Below are 16,806 nucleotides of genomic sequence, written 5' to 3'. Positions count from 1 at the left end.
AGTTTATCTGTGATTACATTTGGTAGCTACAACTCAATGCTTTTTCTTGCTGAATTGCCTTGGGTAAACCCGGAGCCTTTTTGAAATAATATGTAGAAGGTATTTTGAGAAGAATTTACAGCTTTAATTTAAAATTGAACATTTAAAGTGAGATAACTTTTAAAATGGATAAACAACAATGTCCTACTGTATAGCCCAGGGAACTGTATTCAATCTCCTGGGATAAAGCAAAATGGAAAAGAATATTTTTTAAAAAAAGAACATCTAGATGTATATAACGGAGTCACTTTGCTGTACAGCAGAGATTAATACAACATTATAAATCAACTACACTTGAATTAAAAACTTTTTAATAATAAAGGAATTATTATTTTTGATTTTTAAAAAATCTACAAATACAAATTTAACTAATTATGTAATTAATATACAAATACCTCTCCCCAGAAATTTTGATTATGCATAGTATCTCCTGTAGAATTTCTTTCTCAGTACAGAATTTTATTTTTCATACCTTTGTAATGCAATACAGACCAGTTAAAATTCCTAACTCTCTGGAATGTTATACTTTGGGTATTTTTCATGTCTAGTCTTATAATGTGGTGCAGCAATAGTCCTCATTGACTGAAATTATATTTATGTTGTACAGACACGTTATACATGTAGAATATTTAGGTTCACTTCATTTCCCATTATTGGAGAATAAACGTTTAGAGAAGCAAAGATTTTATTCCTTTTATGCTGCAACTGCAGTACAAAGCTTCACTCATCTCATCTTATGGGATGTCAGGCTATAGTTTCCATTTTCTAGAGAAAGAATCCTTCGGGGAGTTGGGCCAGCCCAAGGTAATTCAGATTTTCTCTTACAGCATCGTGTCAGCTGCAGTGATCATGTTGACAGCCTTTGCTCAGTAGTAATGGAGTATTTATTTTTTGGTCCTCCATCTCTTCCCAGAAATATGAACAAGAACTTTTCAAACTGGCACTGCCTTGCCTGAGTGCAGTTGCGGGAGCTTTGCCTCCAGACTACATGGAGTCAAATTATGTCAGTATGATGGAAAAACAGTCATCAATGGATTCTGAAGGGAACTTTAACCCACAACCTGTTGATACCTCAAAGTATGGACTCTTTCTATTGCAGCAGATTTTTATTGTAAATGATGTGTGAAGTCTGAAATTGAATAAGGTACTAAAGTGAACTTTCTCTCATCCATGCCCCCCTTGAATTGGTATCCTTTTACTAGGGGTCCCTCTACTTGATGAAATGATAGTAGTAATAATAATGGTTCTACAAATATCAGAAGTAGATAAGATGTACCTTCTAAGAGATATACTCTTAATATCGTCAGGATTCTCTGTAAATAACCACATGGCAATACCTATAATAATGAGAATCAAGAAAGTATATCAGTTCTATTTTTTAGTTGAAATTCTACCCTAAATGTTTATTAATAATTGAAGCCAACTTCTGTGCAGGGTCTTTGATTCAGGGTGCTCCCAGCATGCAGTGCAAAGCTCTTTCTGTGAGCTACGGGGCATCACTTCATCATCACTACATCTCAGCCAGGCCTAGGGTTAGCAGCTTATGTTCAGCCTCAGAAAGCACAGCGTGAGAGTGAAGGGAATGTCAAAGGAGAATATTTCTGGAAAATTTAGCATGGATTGAGAATGCGGTGTGACAACCTTAACCACAGATAATATATTACTTATCATTATGAAAGCTCTTCCATGTACCTACTTGCGTAAATTGCTCTACAGATAGGATGTTTGGGTACGTCAGGTGTCTCAGCATTTTTGTTGTTGTTACTGTCTTTAAGTAGGACCATGGTTTTCCATTTGCAAGAAGGCTGCTCTCCATGCCACATTATCTTACCCATTCCGTGGTGACTCAGCAAGATCAGTATTAGCAAGGTAGTCACTTGGTAGTTACCATCCACAGCATCTGAATTTGCTTGGGAGTTCAACTTTCAGGTCTCTGGGTGGCCCCTCAGCTGGTTTAGCTTCCATAACCAAATCCCAATTTCAAGCCAGGTGGTATGCCATTAGTTTGATAATGCCTTAAATTTGCATGTTTGGTATTTGATAACAGTCCTGTGAGAAAAGACTCTACCCCCCCAGTATTTGGCTTATGTGATTGGTCCTTTGTATCTCTTCTAAAGTAAGTAAACCAAAATACCACATGTTCACATTCCTACTTGGGTAAGTTTGTGGTTTGTTAACATACAATGTAATCTAGGATTTTAAAATAACATTAGAACAATGTTATGGCTTTGATTAATTAAATCCAATTAATGAATAAGTGTTGGGCATGTATATTAATTTACCTCGGCTAGCCCCTTTGGGGACCTCTTAACAGACTAGGTTTGCATAGTGATATCAATAATTTCTACATCTTTGTGATTTTTTAACATACTGCTTTTTAAGTATGTGAATATCATAAAGTTCAATTACTAACTGATAACATTGCTAGAAAAGAACAGTAAACCATCTCATTATACTAGGTTTTACTTATAATTCTATTCTCAAAGTTAATTGCATTAGTAAGTTATTTTTTCCATTCATAGGTATATTTGATAGTCCCAAGTCTTACATTTACCATCAGACTTGGTTTTCAATTGCACGGACTCCATGTCTGTTCGAGGGATTAAATATTTATTTAAGCATGAAAGACATCAAGAAGAAATGTTATCAAAACCATAAAGCATGAATTGGTTAATTACTTTTTCCTATAGTTCATATTAGTAACATCTAGAATTTATATATAGACCATTAACATTTAAAATTATTAACATATCACTAGTTGTATGCAATTAACTTAAAATTAATTTTAGTACATTTGAAATGGAACAGATCAGATTTCAGCAGTCTTCTACCCATTTATAGTTGTTGCCTAAGAGACTTAAGTCAAAAGGAGGAATAACTTCAAAGAACGTATGTGGGAGAAAAGTATGTCTTTAAGCTTGTTGAATTTAACTATATCTTCATTCAGGTTTAAAGGAAAAATCGGTGTTATCTGTTGTCCTCTTTTTTGAATACATTTTAATTATTTTTATTTATACTATGTATAATTTTTATTGTATATAACTTACATTAAGACATAAAGTGTGACTCATTATAAGATGAGTGGGTAGAACCTTATCTGCTTGACTTTTCTTATATTTTTCCTACCATATGGAAAAGTAGTACCTTGTTAAACCAATTTTTTAACAGTTATGCATCGAATGGGGTATAAGCAGTCATAAGCTGTGAGTAAATTATTAATATGATTCCCTGTAAGTGCTGAAAATCAAACCTTTTTTCTTTATTTTTCTCATAGTATTACAATTCCTGAGAAGTTGGAATACTTCATTAACAAATATGCAGAACATTCCCATGACAAGTGGTCAATGGACAAGGTAAAAGTCAGAATATCACATTCTAATTCAGTACTGAACGTACCTAATGAATGATCATGGCTCAGATATTTCTGACCATGACAATTTTCTACTTTCAAGTGAGAGCTTTAGATTAGGAAAGAACATTTAATTATGATTTGCTGACATAATAGTTAGTCTAATAAAATACTTAGTTCTGCCACTGATGTACATATAATGCACATAAGAATATTTGTGTTCATAAAAAGCACAGTGTTAAAAATTCAAAAAATCTATTAATTAAATCAAATATAGTTTCTAAACATACATTTTTGTGAGAGTAAAAAGTAGTAATAAGATGCAAAATATTATATGTAGGATGGATAAACAACAAAGTCCTATTGTATAGCACAGGGAACTATATTCAATATCCTGTGATAAACCGTAATGGAAAAAAATGTGAAAAAGAATATATATATATATGTATAACTGAATCACTCTGCTGTACAGCAGAAATTAACACAACTGTACTTCAAAACAATTTTTTTTTAAACTATCATTAGGGTCTTCAGTAAGAAATAGTGGCTCTAGGTCCAGACATCTTTTAAGGGAACGTTAGCTTTATGTATAATTTTATATTAGATAAAATCTTGAAAATGATTCATCAGAATTTAGTGATTATTTACACCTTCTACTCTTCTGTTGTATTTCTTATCTCTAAGTAGATCTGCAGTTCACTTGTGAGGCAAGATGGCATGTTTTATTTGCATTGTCGAGAAAAGATAACTTGAATGGGATAACTAAAGCAGTTGCAATCCGTGATATAAGTCCTACATATATATTATGAGATTCTTCTGGAGGAAAAATGTGGTCACATTTAAGTTAAGCCTACTTAAACTTAGAGAAGATGGTTAAAATAGGGTTGTCAGAGAAATTAAGTTGAGATGAAGCAGGAATCTAAAATAAGCATGTACTGATTTGGTGCAGTGAAAATCAAAGAGCGAAGGTTCCAAGGGTTGCTTGTGTTATGTGGCAACTCAGTATCACCCTATTAAACTTTTTTTTCTTTTTTTAAAATTTATTTATTTTTATTTATTTATTTTTGGCTGTGTTGGGTCTTCGTTGCTGCATGCGGGCTTCTCATTGCGGTGGCTTCTCTTGTTGTGGAGCACAGGTTCTAGGCGCGCAGGCTTCAGTAGTTGTGGCTCGCGGGCTCTAGAGCGCAGGTTCAGTAGTTGTGGCGCACGGGCTTTGTTGCTCTGTAGCATGTGGGATCTTCCCGGACCAGGGCTCGAACCCGTGTCTCCTGCATTGGCAGGCGGGTTCTTCACCACTGCGCCACCAGGGAAGCCCCACCCTATTAAACTTGATATTAAGTTTCAGTCTTTGCCTCGGCCAACCGGTCCCTCCTTCCAAGAAACCCCCTTTTTGTTTTGTTAAGCGTATGGCTCTTTCTTTGTTCAGTAACTTAATCAATTTACTAGGTAAGTCAGTAAGAGTGAAGTATCTGTCCTCTATAAAGACTGAGCTGGTGGGGTGGTGATGGAGAGGAGATTTACAGGAAGGCAGTCCTGAGCTATTTCAGCCTAGTTACCCGGATCCCATAGACATACATGAAATGATATAGGGAAACAGTGAATGCACCAAATTATATGGGCAAAATCACGTGGAACAAGTGTGTTGAGAGGTCATTGGACAAAGGAGCAGGCAAAACAAGTAGCGTTATTCCGGGAGGCTTCCAAATAAGCCAGCTGCTCCAGTTTTCCTGTTTAAAATGAGTATTTCCCACTTATTCGTCACACAGGTTGGGGTCCCAAGATGGGCCAAAATGAATATCATAGGGGTCGTGCAGCCTTTAGCCTTCTCCTAGGGGAGGGCTATTGACATAATCACAGACCTGTCTAAGGAAGACTGGATGCATTGAATCTCTGGATAAAAAGATTTGTTCCAAGTGGTTACTCAAAATAACATTGACTATGATGAAATTCTTTCTATTGACTTATGCTGGATAAAGTTCAAACCTTAATCCTTATCTTGGTTCATTTTAGATTTACTTTATCAAGTACACACTTAAACACATGTACACCTACACTCTAAAATTAAAGCATGTAAAACAATTTTGATTTTTTTTTTAGTTGGCAAACGGATGGATTTATGGAGAAATATATTCAGACTCGTCTAAAGTTCAACCATTAATGAAGCCATATAAACTATTATCTGAAAAGGTGACGTGTTTATTTTTTAAGTTTATATGGTTTTAATTTGGGGGGGAGGTTTTTTCTTTGTTATGTAAATTTCTTATTAACATGTCTATTTTACATATACTATTTTTACCTTTTCTCAAAGGTCCCATTTTTTTATGTATTGTTTTTTTTTCCTCTGTAGTACCATTTTCTGTCAGTATTTAATTGGTTATTCTCTTCTCTACCTAATACTTTTCTGTTTCTTTTTTATTTTTATTCCTCTTCTGTATTTTTAAGAACTTTAGAAAATATTCTTTTCATTCTTAAGAATTTTTTGATAAGGGATAATGAAGTAATATATTGTAATATGCTTATTATTTATGTTTTCATATATTTTACTTCTTTGAGTCCCCACTTTTCAAGCAGTATCTTGAAAAGTGAAGTGAAAAGGATTTTCTAGGTTGGTGCTTACAGAGGAAGTTACTTCTCTGCTTCAAGAGAAGCAGATAAACGGCTTCAAGCACATGGCATATAATCTGGGACTTCTTCCTAACTGTGTTTCTCCTTCCTAGTTTCTGTCTGAAGTATCAGAATCTGGGAAACTAAAGGAAATTAGCCTCATGCTGTATAATAAGACAGGATCCCTCTTAGCAGCATTAGTCAAACGAGGTCTCAGCTTACACTCTGCTCTTCAGAATTTTTACTCTCCTTTTTTATTTTTAAATAAACAAGGCTAATCAAAAAATTTTAAGTGAAGACAGAGTATTTCAGAACAAAGCATTAAATATTTAAAATTTTTGTTTAGGTTCATAATACCCCACCCTTTTCTGATTTTTTTCTAGGAAAAAGAAATTTATCGCTGGCCAATCAAAGAATCTTTAAAAACTATGCTGGCCTGGGGGTGGAGAATTGAAAGGACACGGGAGGGAGACAGCATGGCCCTTTATAACCGGACTCGTCGTATTTCCCAGACAAGCCAGGTAAGAATCACAGTGATGAATCCACTGTTTATGTTATTTTAAAATAATTTGAATATTTCATTTAATTACTGTGTTTTCCAAAACAACTAACTTGAAAATTCTGAAGACTAACATGAAGTTCAGAAGGGGGAAAACTCTGTTCCTTTTAATTTAAGTGAGTTTAGGTCTTGGTTAAAGTACTGGAGTTTATGTCCACGTTGTGCTTCTGACAGTATATAAAGGAGTACTCGATGATAAAGTCTTAAAGTTATGCTAATGAAGGATGTAAAATATGTTCCTTTATCCACGAAAAGGTTGTCTACAGAGCTTTTGTCTCCTTACCAGTAAGAACTGAAGGTTGGTTCTTAGGAGCTAGAGAGGTGGTCAGATAGTAGTGATCCAGATCTAAAAGCCCCACGTCTGCTCCATACAAGGGGGCTTGAGCACCTGTCCACGTGCGAAGGGAAGATATGAGCCAGACAGGCAGCGCAGGAATCGAAGAGCACGCCGCTAGTGGATCAGGTCAAGGGTCAACTTAACAAGGCTTGGCTCTGGGGCTTCTGTGTTCAAGATGGCAGAATAAGGACAGCCTTGACCTTGAGAACCTAGGGTTCAAGGAGGGGACCAGATACCACCTGGCCCTTTCATTTCTCCTGGGAGCTAAACCTGTTGTCATCCCTTTCCAGACTGCTTGGGCCACTGCCTTTGGTTTAACCAAACTATTGTGTTTATTATTGCCATTTATGCAGATGACATTTTGGAAAAAAAGAAAATGAAGGTACTCAAAGCGTGTGCTTCCCATGCTTCCTACTTGACATATAGTACTGTTAAATAGATTAAGTTCTGATTCGGGCGTGTTTTACATCATATTCTCTCAAGTACCCTGGAGATAGAAGCTGTAAAAACATATTGTACAGTGTTACCATGCATGTGCACAATTCTAACTAAATCACATTTTGTTTTAATCTGTTTGAACAAATATTGAGCACAAACTGAGGACTAGGTGATAGGAATACAAAGATAATAAGATCCAATTCTGCTCCTAAAAACTCACAATTTGGTGTTAGAGACAGTCTTGTTAAACCTACCACAACAATAAGATTTAGGCTAGTGGTATGTACAAAATGCTCAGAGTGCAGAGAATGGAATGATGTCTTTTTTTTTTTTTCCCTGTAAGTTGTATAGGAGATAAGGAAATTATTACATAACGGAAGTGACTTTAAGCTCTGCCAGGAAAAATAAAATAGATTCTCCCACTGCCCTTCATAGCTAAAATTATGTGCTCTAATCTAAAATTGTATATGTTGAATGAGAACATGCCCTTTGAAACAATAACGGTGCCGATTCTGTGGGCCAGCAATAAAGGGTAGAAATGGTAGGAGGCAGACGAGAAAAAAAGACCTGTCTATTAGCCAGAAAACCTGGGCCTATATAACATGCTGGAGCACAGCCCAGAGAGGGCAAGGGAAGGGCTGCAACAGAAAGGGGTCCTCCGTTCTCTTGTTGCTGTCTTTGCCATACCTTTTCCTGCCACTGCTGTCAGAGCAAGTAGGGCAGGCTGCTGACTATGCCTCTGCCTGTCTTATCTATAGAATTTTTCAAAAATACCAGAAAAGGGAGAGAAGCAAAGGTTCATCCCACAGTTTTAGCCACGCTCACCAGAAGACTAAAATAACTTATAGATTTCATACTTTTGCGAGCATCTCTGAAAAAAAAAAAAACCAGTAACCGATGATGAAACATAACAAACTCCAAAATGGTACTGGATCATGTCAGATATAAAATGTTACGCGAAATTTAAGAAACTGATTCTAAAACATCGGAAGTGATTACAGACTCTGTAAATTAAAATGCACAAGCTATAACCAATCCATCTTCAGAAAAGGATTACCTTGTTTTAACCCCAGGAAAATCATAATTATGTTTTTCTGAATTTCAATAAGCTTTTCTCAAGATGGCTAAAAAATCATTGTGGAGGTTGTGTATATTTCTGCTCTTCCTTACACCCTGCTTAGCTCCTAGTGCAGTTTTCAGTTCCCATTAAACCCTCAATAGATACTATTAATTGATACCCATATAATCATCTCTTAAGTTTTAATGATTTTCAGAGTGACATGTGTGACATATGACATATATTGTTAAATCTCCTACGTCATTTCAAAATATTAGGAGGTGCGTATGCCAGATGTACAGATTAAGAGGGACAGCTCTGGAGGTAGACCACTGGGGCTTCAATCCTGGGACCACCACTTTCTAGATATAAACTGCTGGGCACGCTACTCAATCTGTTTACCTCAGTAAATGGTAACTCTTATTATTACCATTATTATTTATATATTTTTAATGCCAGAGAGCATTTCTTCAAAGGTAAATAAAAGAGGGTGTTTGAGTTTGTAGTACTTTGACCTTTCAGTAGTTTAAAAAAAAAGAAAGCATATTTCTATATTTCTATCAGCATCAGAAACAGAGAGCAACAAATGCCACAAATATATTTTTAATCCTTGCCATTATTTTCACACAAACATTCTTTAAGCATGATCCAACATTATTTGAAATGTTAAAATAGCTTGCCATTTCTTAATTACTAACCTAACAGTATTATCATCTTTTTCAGTTATCGTCTTGCCAAACTTCTTAATGTCTCTTCTTCTCTCCATTACTGATTGCCCATGTGACTATAAAGATGTTTTCTATTATGTAATAGATACACTCTTGAATAAATTAAGGAACACTTTTGGTGGCATCACTTTATAGTAAGGACTGCAATTGGGTGAATTGAGATCACGTGTTGACATGATTCTGGAGCTGATATTCTTAGCTTCCTTCCACTGGGGCTCAGCGCTCCATCTGCGAGGCAGAAGCGGCCTGTGTTTAACTCAGCCGGATCTGGCCCAGCCTGTCTGGGTTGAAATCCTGGCCTCCCCATGGAGTAGATAGCTTTTTTGTGAGCTCAGGAAAACTGCTTAACCTCTCTGTGCTGCAGTTTTCTCCTTTTTAAAATGAAACAGGAGAGAGCATCTAATTTAAAAGGTTATTGTGAGAATTACGTGTTGTGATGCTTATAAATCACTTAAAGGAGTGACAGGCGTATATTTCAATGTTAGACCTAATTATGATCATTATTATTTTTACGTGGATCAATAACATTGTTAATGTCTTTTGTTTACCATGAACACTACATGAATCATGATTTCAGGAAATTTGCCACTCAATTAGGGTTTTGTAATGTGCATATTAAGGTAATATATGGACAATGACAAAGCCAATAACTTGATAGGATATAGAATAGAGTGTATACTTATATGTAGAATCTGATATATGACACAAATAAACTTATCTACGAAACAGAAACAGATGCACAGACATAGAGAACAGACTTGTTGCCGTCGGGGAGGGATTGATTGGGCGTTTGGGATTAGCAGATGTAAACTGTTACATATAGGATGGATCGGTGACAAGGTCCTACTGTAGAGCTCAGGGAACCATATTCAATATCCTGTGATAAACCATAATGGAAAAGAGTATGAAAAATAATATATATATATGTATATAACTGAATCACTTTGCTGTATAGCAGAAATTAACACAACATTGTAAATCAACTGTACTTCAATAAAATAAAAAAAAGAATAGAGTGTATAGATGCTGATATAATTATCAGTGAGGAGATGCTGAGTAGAGCAGTAAATTGGTGGATTTTGACTTCTTGGTCGTCACTCAATTCAGCAGAAAAGGAGGACATTTCTGACAATTTCAGTCCTATTCCACGGGTTCTCAGTAATTCCTTATTTACCTCCCAATTTTAATTTCTTATATCTGGTTTTTATTACACATGTAGGGTATAAATTATTTAAACAATTTTAAAAAATAAGCTTATAACCTGAGAAGGAGAGGAAGATGGGAATGAAATTTGGCAAGTGTTACCTATCTCGAACTAAAACACAGGCTAGGGTAGAGGGATGATTCGTTCATTCTTTTAACAGTTATTTACTGAGCACCTGCTATGTTCCATGTACTAGCCTAAGCTTTTCAACAAAATAGACAAAAACCTCTGCTCTCATGGAGCTTACACGTTAACGGGGAAAGTAAATAATAGATGTAAGTAAACTACATACTACATCAAAATGTGATAAATATTATGGAAAGAGAAGACGTAGCATGGAAAGGCAGATTCCGAGTGCAGAGCAGGGGAGTTGGTTAGCCTTTGGGGATGAGTTGCAGTATGATATAGGGTTATCAGAGCAGATTGCATGGAGAAGATAAATTGAAATGAAGGGAGGGAGTTGGACCTGTTTGGGGGAAGGCTGTTGCAAGTCGTGCACATGCTCTGAGATGAGAGTGTGGCCTGGCGTGTGTGAGGGAAAGCGAGGAATCCAGTGAGATTGGAGCTCATGAGTACCAAGGAGATGGGAAGAGAGGTCTCAGGGGCCAAATCAGGCCAGAACATTGGGGGCCGTCTTAAGAAAGTTGACAAGTGCTTTGGAGTCAGACAGAATTACTTTAAAAACTTGATTCTGCTGTTTACGATTTACATGATATAATGACTTAAAAGTCACAAAATTCTGTCTCTTCTACTACAGAACATCTCTGGGATACATCCGCTTCCCTCCATGTCCACTGTCTTTGCTCTAATTCAGATATTTAATGTTTTGTTTTGTTTCATGCATCGCATTCAATATCCTCCTATGGAGTTTGTCTTTCTGCCTTCAATCTCCCCCTAATCAGAGGGGGTTGCCATGGGTCTGTACTGGCCTACCAGGTGGGTAGCGTATGTGAGGTGAGGTTAGTGCTGGGGGGTGGGTGGCAAGGAGAGAATATGCTTTTGATTTTCGATGTCCTGTTAGGCAGAATTCTGGCTCCAAAGATGATCGCCAATCACTGTTGTCTGTAGAAAGGTTGATTTCCTGGGGCTTTGCCAAGGCGATTACGTTTGCCCATGTGATCAAGGTTAATGATCTTGAGATGGGGGAGAGTCTACCGAATTACTGGTGGATCCAGCGTAATCACAAGGATCCTTAAAAGTGGATACCCTTTCCTGGCTTTGGACAGAGGAGACGTGACTACGGAAGGAAGGTCAGAGAGATGTAGTATAGCTGACTTGAAGATGGAGGAACGGGCCATGAGTCAAAAATGCGGGTGGCCTTTAGAAGCTGGGAAAGACAGGGAAAAGGTGCTTTGATAAAACCTGTAGAAAGGAACACAGCCCTGTGGGCACCTTGAATTTAGCTAATTGAGACCTGTTTCCGATTTCTCATAACTTTGTGATGTTTTAAGGCACTACATTTCTGGCAGTCACTTATCATGGCAGCAGTAGAAAATGAATACACGTATAGAATCCCAAATGGAGATGGTAATGGATAGTTGAAAATGTAAGTCTAGAGCAGAGGAGCGATGCTAGGCTGGATCAACTCATTTTTGGTTTAATAAAACATGGTTGATAAATGAAATATTTAAAGTAGATGTGGATAGGGACACCTAAAGAAAGCATTTAGAATAAAGAAAGAAACAATTGAAGAGGGAACCCGGAAAGCCACAAATATTTCGAGGTCATTTATGGAAAAGGAGCCAGAGAAGGAGGCAAAGAGATCGGAGAGGGAAGTGGAGAGCCAGGTGGGTGGTTTCGTGAAACGAGGGGGCTGGTTGAGTGGTGGTTAGTCATGTCCAGCGTAGAAGGACCAGTTTGATGGTAGCTGCAAAGAGGACTTTGAATTTGGCAACTTGGAAACTGATTACATTAGAGAGGGCAGGGGTAGTATTGTGCTGGGGAAAGAAATATACTGCGATATGTTGAAGGAAAGAGGTGACAGTGAGAGAGAAGTGGGCCTGGAGTCAGAGAGCCTGAGTTGGAATCCTGCCTGCTCAGAATTTTAGCTCTGTGACCTTGGGCGAGTCACTTAAGTTCTCTAAGTCTCAATTTCCTTTCTTGGGTATTTAAGGGAGAAAAAACTGTGATTTTTATTCCACATTATCTTATGGATGGTACCCAGCAGAGGCTCAGTACTGACACAGAAGCCAAGATTCAGTTAAAACTGACCAGTGAGTTGAGTGTAGCCCATGAGAACATGATTAATGGTAGCATATGATAGCCTCCCTTTGGTTCACGGGCACAGATCTGAGGTGTATTGTACCTTTTATTTAGCTTTTTGTTTATCCATGTCTGACAAGAGAATATACACAGTTATGAAATATATCAAACATAATTTCAGATTTATAAGCATGAACCAGAGTTCGTTTCTGTGGCATACTATCCCATAATATGCCGTTGGGTGGAATGAGGTAAGAGCTCCTGACAGTAAGTGAAACCCTCTTGCAGTTGATGGGAAGATAGGTTTCATTCTTGTCTTTTTAAATGAAGTATAGTTGATTTATGTTGTGTTAATTTCTGCTGTACAGCAAAGTGATTCGGTTATACGTATATATACATTCTTTTTATATGCTTTTCCATTATGGTTTATCACAGGATACAGTTCCCTGTGCTATACAGTAGGACCTTGTTGTTTATCCATTCTGTATATGATAGTTTGCATCTGCTAATCCCAAACTCCCACTCCATCCAACCCCCTCCCGCTTGGCAACCACAAGTCTGTTCTCTATGTCTGTGAGTGTGTTTCTGTTTCCTAGATAGGTTCATTTGTGTCATATTTTAGATTCCACATATGAGTGATATCATATGGTATTTGTTTTTCTCTTTCTGAATTACTTTACTTAGTATGATCATCTCTAAGTCCATCCATGTTGCTGCAAATGGCATTCATTCTTTTTCGTGGCTGAGTAGTGTTCCATTGTATATATGTACCACATCTTCTTTATCCGTTCATCCGTCGATGGACACTTAGGTTGTTTCCATGTCTTGGCTAATGTGAATAGTGCTGCAGTGAACATAAGGGTGCATGTGTCTTTTTGAATCATAGTTTTGTTGGGGTATATGTCCAGGAGTGGGATTGCTGGATCATATGGCAACTCTATTTTTAGTTTTTTGAGGAATCTCCATCCTGTTTTCCATAGGGGCTGCACCAACTTACATTCCCACCAACAGTGTCAGAGGGTTGGTTCCCTTTTCTCCAGACTCTCTCCAGTATTTGTTATTTGTAGACTTTTTAATGATGGCCATTCTGACCAGTGAGAGGTGGTACCTCATTGTAGTTTTGATTTGCATTCCTCTAATAATTAGCGATGTTGAGCATCTTTTCATGTGCCAGTTGGCCATCTGTATGTCTTCTTTGGAGAAATGTCTATTTACGTCTTCTGCCCATTATTTGATTGGGGTGTTTGTTGGTTTTTTTTGATACTGAGCTGTATGAGCCGTTTTTATATTTTGGAAATTAATCCCTTGTCAGTCACATCATTTGCAAATATTTTCTCCCATTCTGTAGGCTGTCTTTTTGTTTTGTAGATTTCATCCTTAAAATGTCAAAATTTAGATATTAAGGAAACCCTCTGGTGATTGAGGATGTCGTTACAAATCACTGAGTACTATATGATGCGCTTTTAAAATTAAAAAGTTGCCTTTATTTTATCTATTTGGCCCATAAAGACATTTATAAATACTGACCTCTTTGATTAACTACCGTTTGTGTGAGGAAAAGAAAATTTCATTGCAGACAATTAGAATTTGTAAGAAACTCAAGAATTCAATTATTCTTTGATTCCGGTAATATTTCAGAATCTTGTACTCACTACATAATTTGTTGAATCCTGATCGTTAGCTTTACAGATTGGCAATCCCTAAGATATTGGGATGTATTATTCAATCATAAATACTTGTCAGACACCCAAATATAATTTAATCTGCTAGATATGTTTGCAAAATCAATTTGTGTAGCTACTTGCCAGTTTTATCTGAGGAAACGTTACATTTGGAATTTTGTTTGCCTTATATTTCCAAAGTGTCTCTTAAATCTCTCTCTACTGGGTTTTTTAATGAGAGGCTATTTTTTTGCAAATTATCTAGGTTTCTGTAGATGCCGCCCATGGTTATAGCCCCCGAGCCATTGACATGAGCAATGTTACACTATCCAGAGATCTGCATGTAAGTACTTTTAAAAATTTTCTGCAAATTTCATTTTTAAAAAGCATACTGTAACACTTCCTGCATATATTTTACAACATGAATTATTTGAATGTAGTGATCATATAGAAGGTCCATGGAATTTATAGATTATGTACCCTAAGCTTTTAATGCTGTAGAAGTTGATAGAACTTTTTCTAGGATAATATATTTTCTTTAAAGATCACATCTATGTAAAAGCCCTAATATAATTAAATAGCTGCATGTGAGAAGAGACTAAATCAGTAGTTTATAATGCTCTGCTCAAGGATCACTTTAATTACTCATGAAAGAATATATATTATAAGTTGTTTATCCAGGGAAACTGATGGCATTTTGCTTTCTCCACCATAGTTCTATCTGTCTCCTTTGTCACTAAGGAACCTACTTTGAATTACCTGATTTGTTTCCATAGAACATAAGTTAACAGGTCAATATAATGATCAGACAATGATATTGGCATTGTTAGTATTATTCCAAGAGATATAAGTATATAAAGATAAAAAAATCTATGGATTGTTAAATTGTTTAGCTTGCCCTTTGTCATTGCTCTGGCACGAATGTATTAACATGACATAGTAAACTTGAAAATCAAAACTGAAAGGAATCTTGGAGGTAATCTTGTCAAAACCCCAAGGCCACAGAGGCCAAGACTCGTCCAAGACCTCAGACTGACCTAGATTGGGACAGACATGGATCTAGACTGCTTGTCTGATGCTCTTGGCATTCAATGTTCATTCAGTAAGGTTTACATCATCTTTTAAAACTTTAGAAATTAAAATAAGAACTTGTAAATAAACATATTTTTAAAGTCCATAGCTAGTTTGAAGTTTCATTATTAAATTAACAAAACATGTATCTCTAAACATTATAAAGAACAATGACCATTCCCATCACATCACCTCTGCTGGTTTGTAAATTCACAGATCATTAGAATCCTCTGAAATTCAGATTCTAAATAACAAAGCTGTGCTCAATTATCTTTTACATGTGTTTTAGCACTAACACACTACGATTTGTTAATTTAAAGTATGTTTTGATATTACATATTGGAAGGCAAAGTTATCTTTTTCTACTATCCTTTTAGAGTATAACTTAGTTGCTAAATATTTTGTTCGTTTAAGGCTATGGCAGAAATGATGGCTGAAAACTACCATAATATATGGGCAAAGAAAAAGAAACTGGAACTGGAGTCCAAAGGTAACATTTTCTAAAAATCCTTATAAAAAAACAGAGTTTGAGTACATGAATGTATGATAAGGATAAAATAGTCTTTTCAGCATAAGAGCTCATTACAGCTTTATTTTATTAGAATGGTTCAAATATGGCTGTACTAGTTTCAAGGTGGAAATGTTATTTCCTAATTTCCCGATTGCTAGTGTATATTTCCTCATGTCTCAGAATTTTGATGGCTCTCTCTTGCCCATTTTAGGATGTAGATAACTATATTTCTTATCCTAATACCCGAGGTGTTCTTTTAGTTACATAGACCTCCCTCACTGACTTCTATCCCCAACTTAAATATTTCTCTTATTTCATTCTATCTCCCATCCTCAGCCTTTTTGGTTTGTTCAGTCCAGTTATGTTATTGTCTCTTACATTCTTTTTTTCTAACATCTTTATTGGAGTATAATTGCTTTACATTGTTGTGTTAGTTTCTGCTATATAACAAAGTGAATCAGCTGTATGTATACATACATCCCCATATCCTCTCCCTCTTGCATCTCCCTCCCACCCTCGTTATCCCACCCCTCTAGGTGGTCGCAAAGCACCGAGCTGATCTCCCTGTGCCATGCAGCTGCTTCCCACTAGCTATCTATTTTACATTTGGTAGTGTGTATATGTCAGTGCTACTCTCTCAACTCGTCCCAGCTTACCCTTCCCCCTCACCATGTCCTCAAGTCCATTCTCTACATCTGTGTCTTTATTCCTGTCCTTCCCCTAGCTTCTTTAGAACCTTTTTTTTTAGATTCCATATATATGTGTTAGCATATGGCATTTGTTTTTCTCTTTCTGTCTTTTCATCTTGTTTATCGTTTCCTTTGCTGTGCAAAAGCTTTGAAGTTTCATTAGGTCCCATTTGTTTATTTTTGTTTTTATTTCCATTTCTGTAGGAGGCGGGTCAAAAAGGATCTTGCTGTGATTTATGTCATAGAGTGTTCTGCTCTGTTTTCCTCTAAGAGTTTTATACTGCCTGGCCTTACATTTAGGTCTTTAACCCATTTTGAGTTTATTTTTGTGTATGGTATTAGGGAGTGTTCTAATTT

At 36.5% G+C, this 16,806-nt stretch overlaps 1 protein-coding gene across 1 annotated transcript in view; it reads left to right on the top strand.

Moving 5' to 3' along the window:
- RYR2 (ryanodine receptor 2) overlaps positions 1–16,806 on the top strand; it is a 510,050-nt gene that overhangs the window by 327,028 nt on the left and 166,216 nt on the right. The window contains exons 53-58 of the mRNA XM_073793696.1: positions 953–1,116; positions 3,314–3,392; positions 5,486–5,575; positions 6,376–6,513; positions 14,444–14,521; positions 15,664–15,739. Of these exons, the coding sequence (XP_073649797.1) occupies positions 953–1,116; positions 3,314–3,392; positions 5,486–5,575; positions 6,376–6,513; positions 14,444–14,521; positions 15,664–15,739 (625 nt within the window). The remainder of the gene's footprint in view (positions 1–952; positions 1,117–3,313; positions 3,393–5,485; positions 5,576–6,375; positions 6,514–14,443; positions 14,522–15,663; positions 15,740–16,806) is intronic.

This window comes from Tursiops truncatus, chromosome 16 (genome assembly GCF_011762595.2).
Source record: "Tursiops truncatus isolate mTurTru1 chromosome 16, mTurTru1.mat.Y, whole genome shotgun sequence".
Taxonomy (NCBI): domain Eukaryota; kingdom Metazoa; phylum Chordata; class Mammalia; order Artiodactyla; family Delphinidae; genus Tursiops; species Tursiops truncatus.
This window is presented reverse-complemented; position numbering and strand designations above follow the sequence as displayed.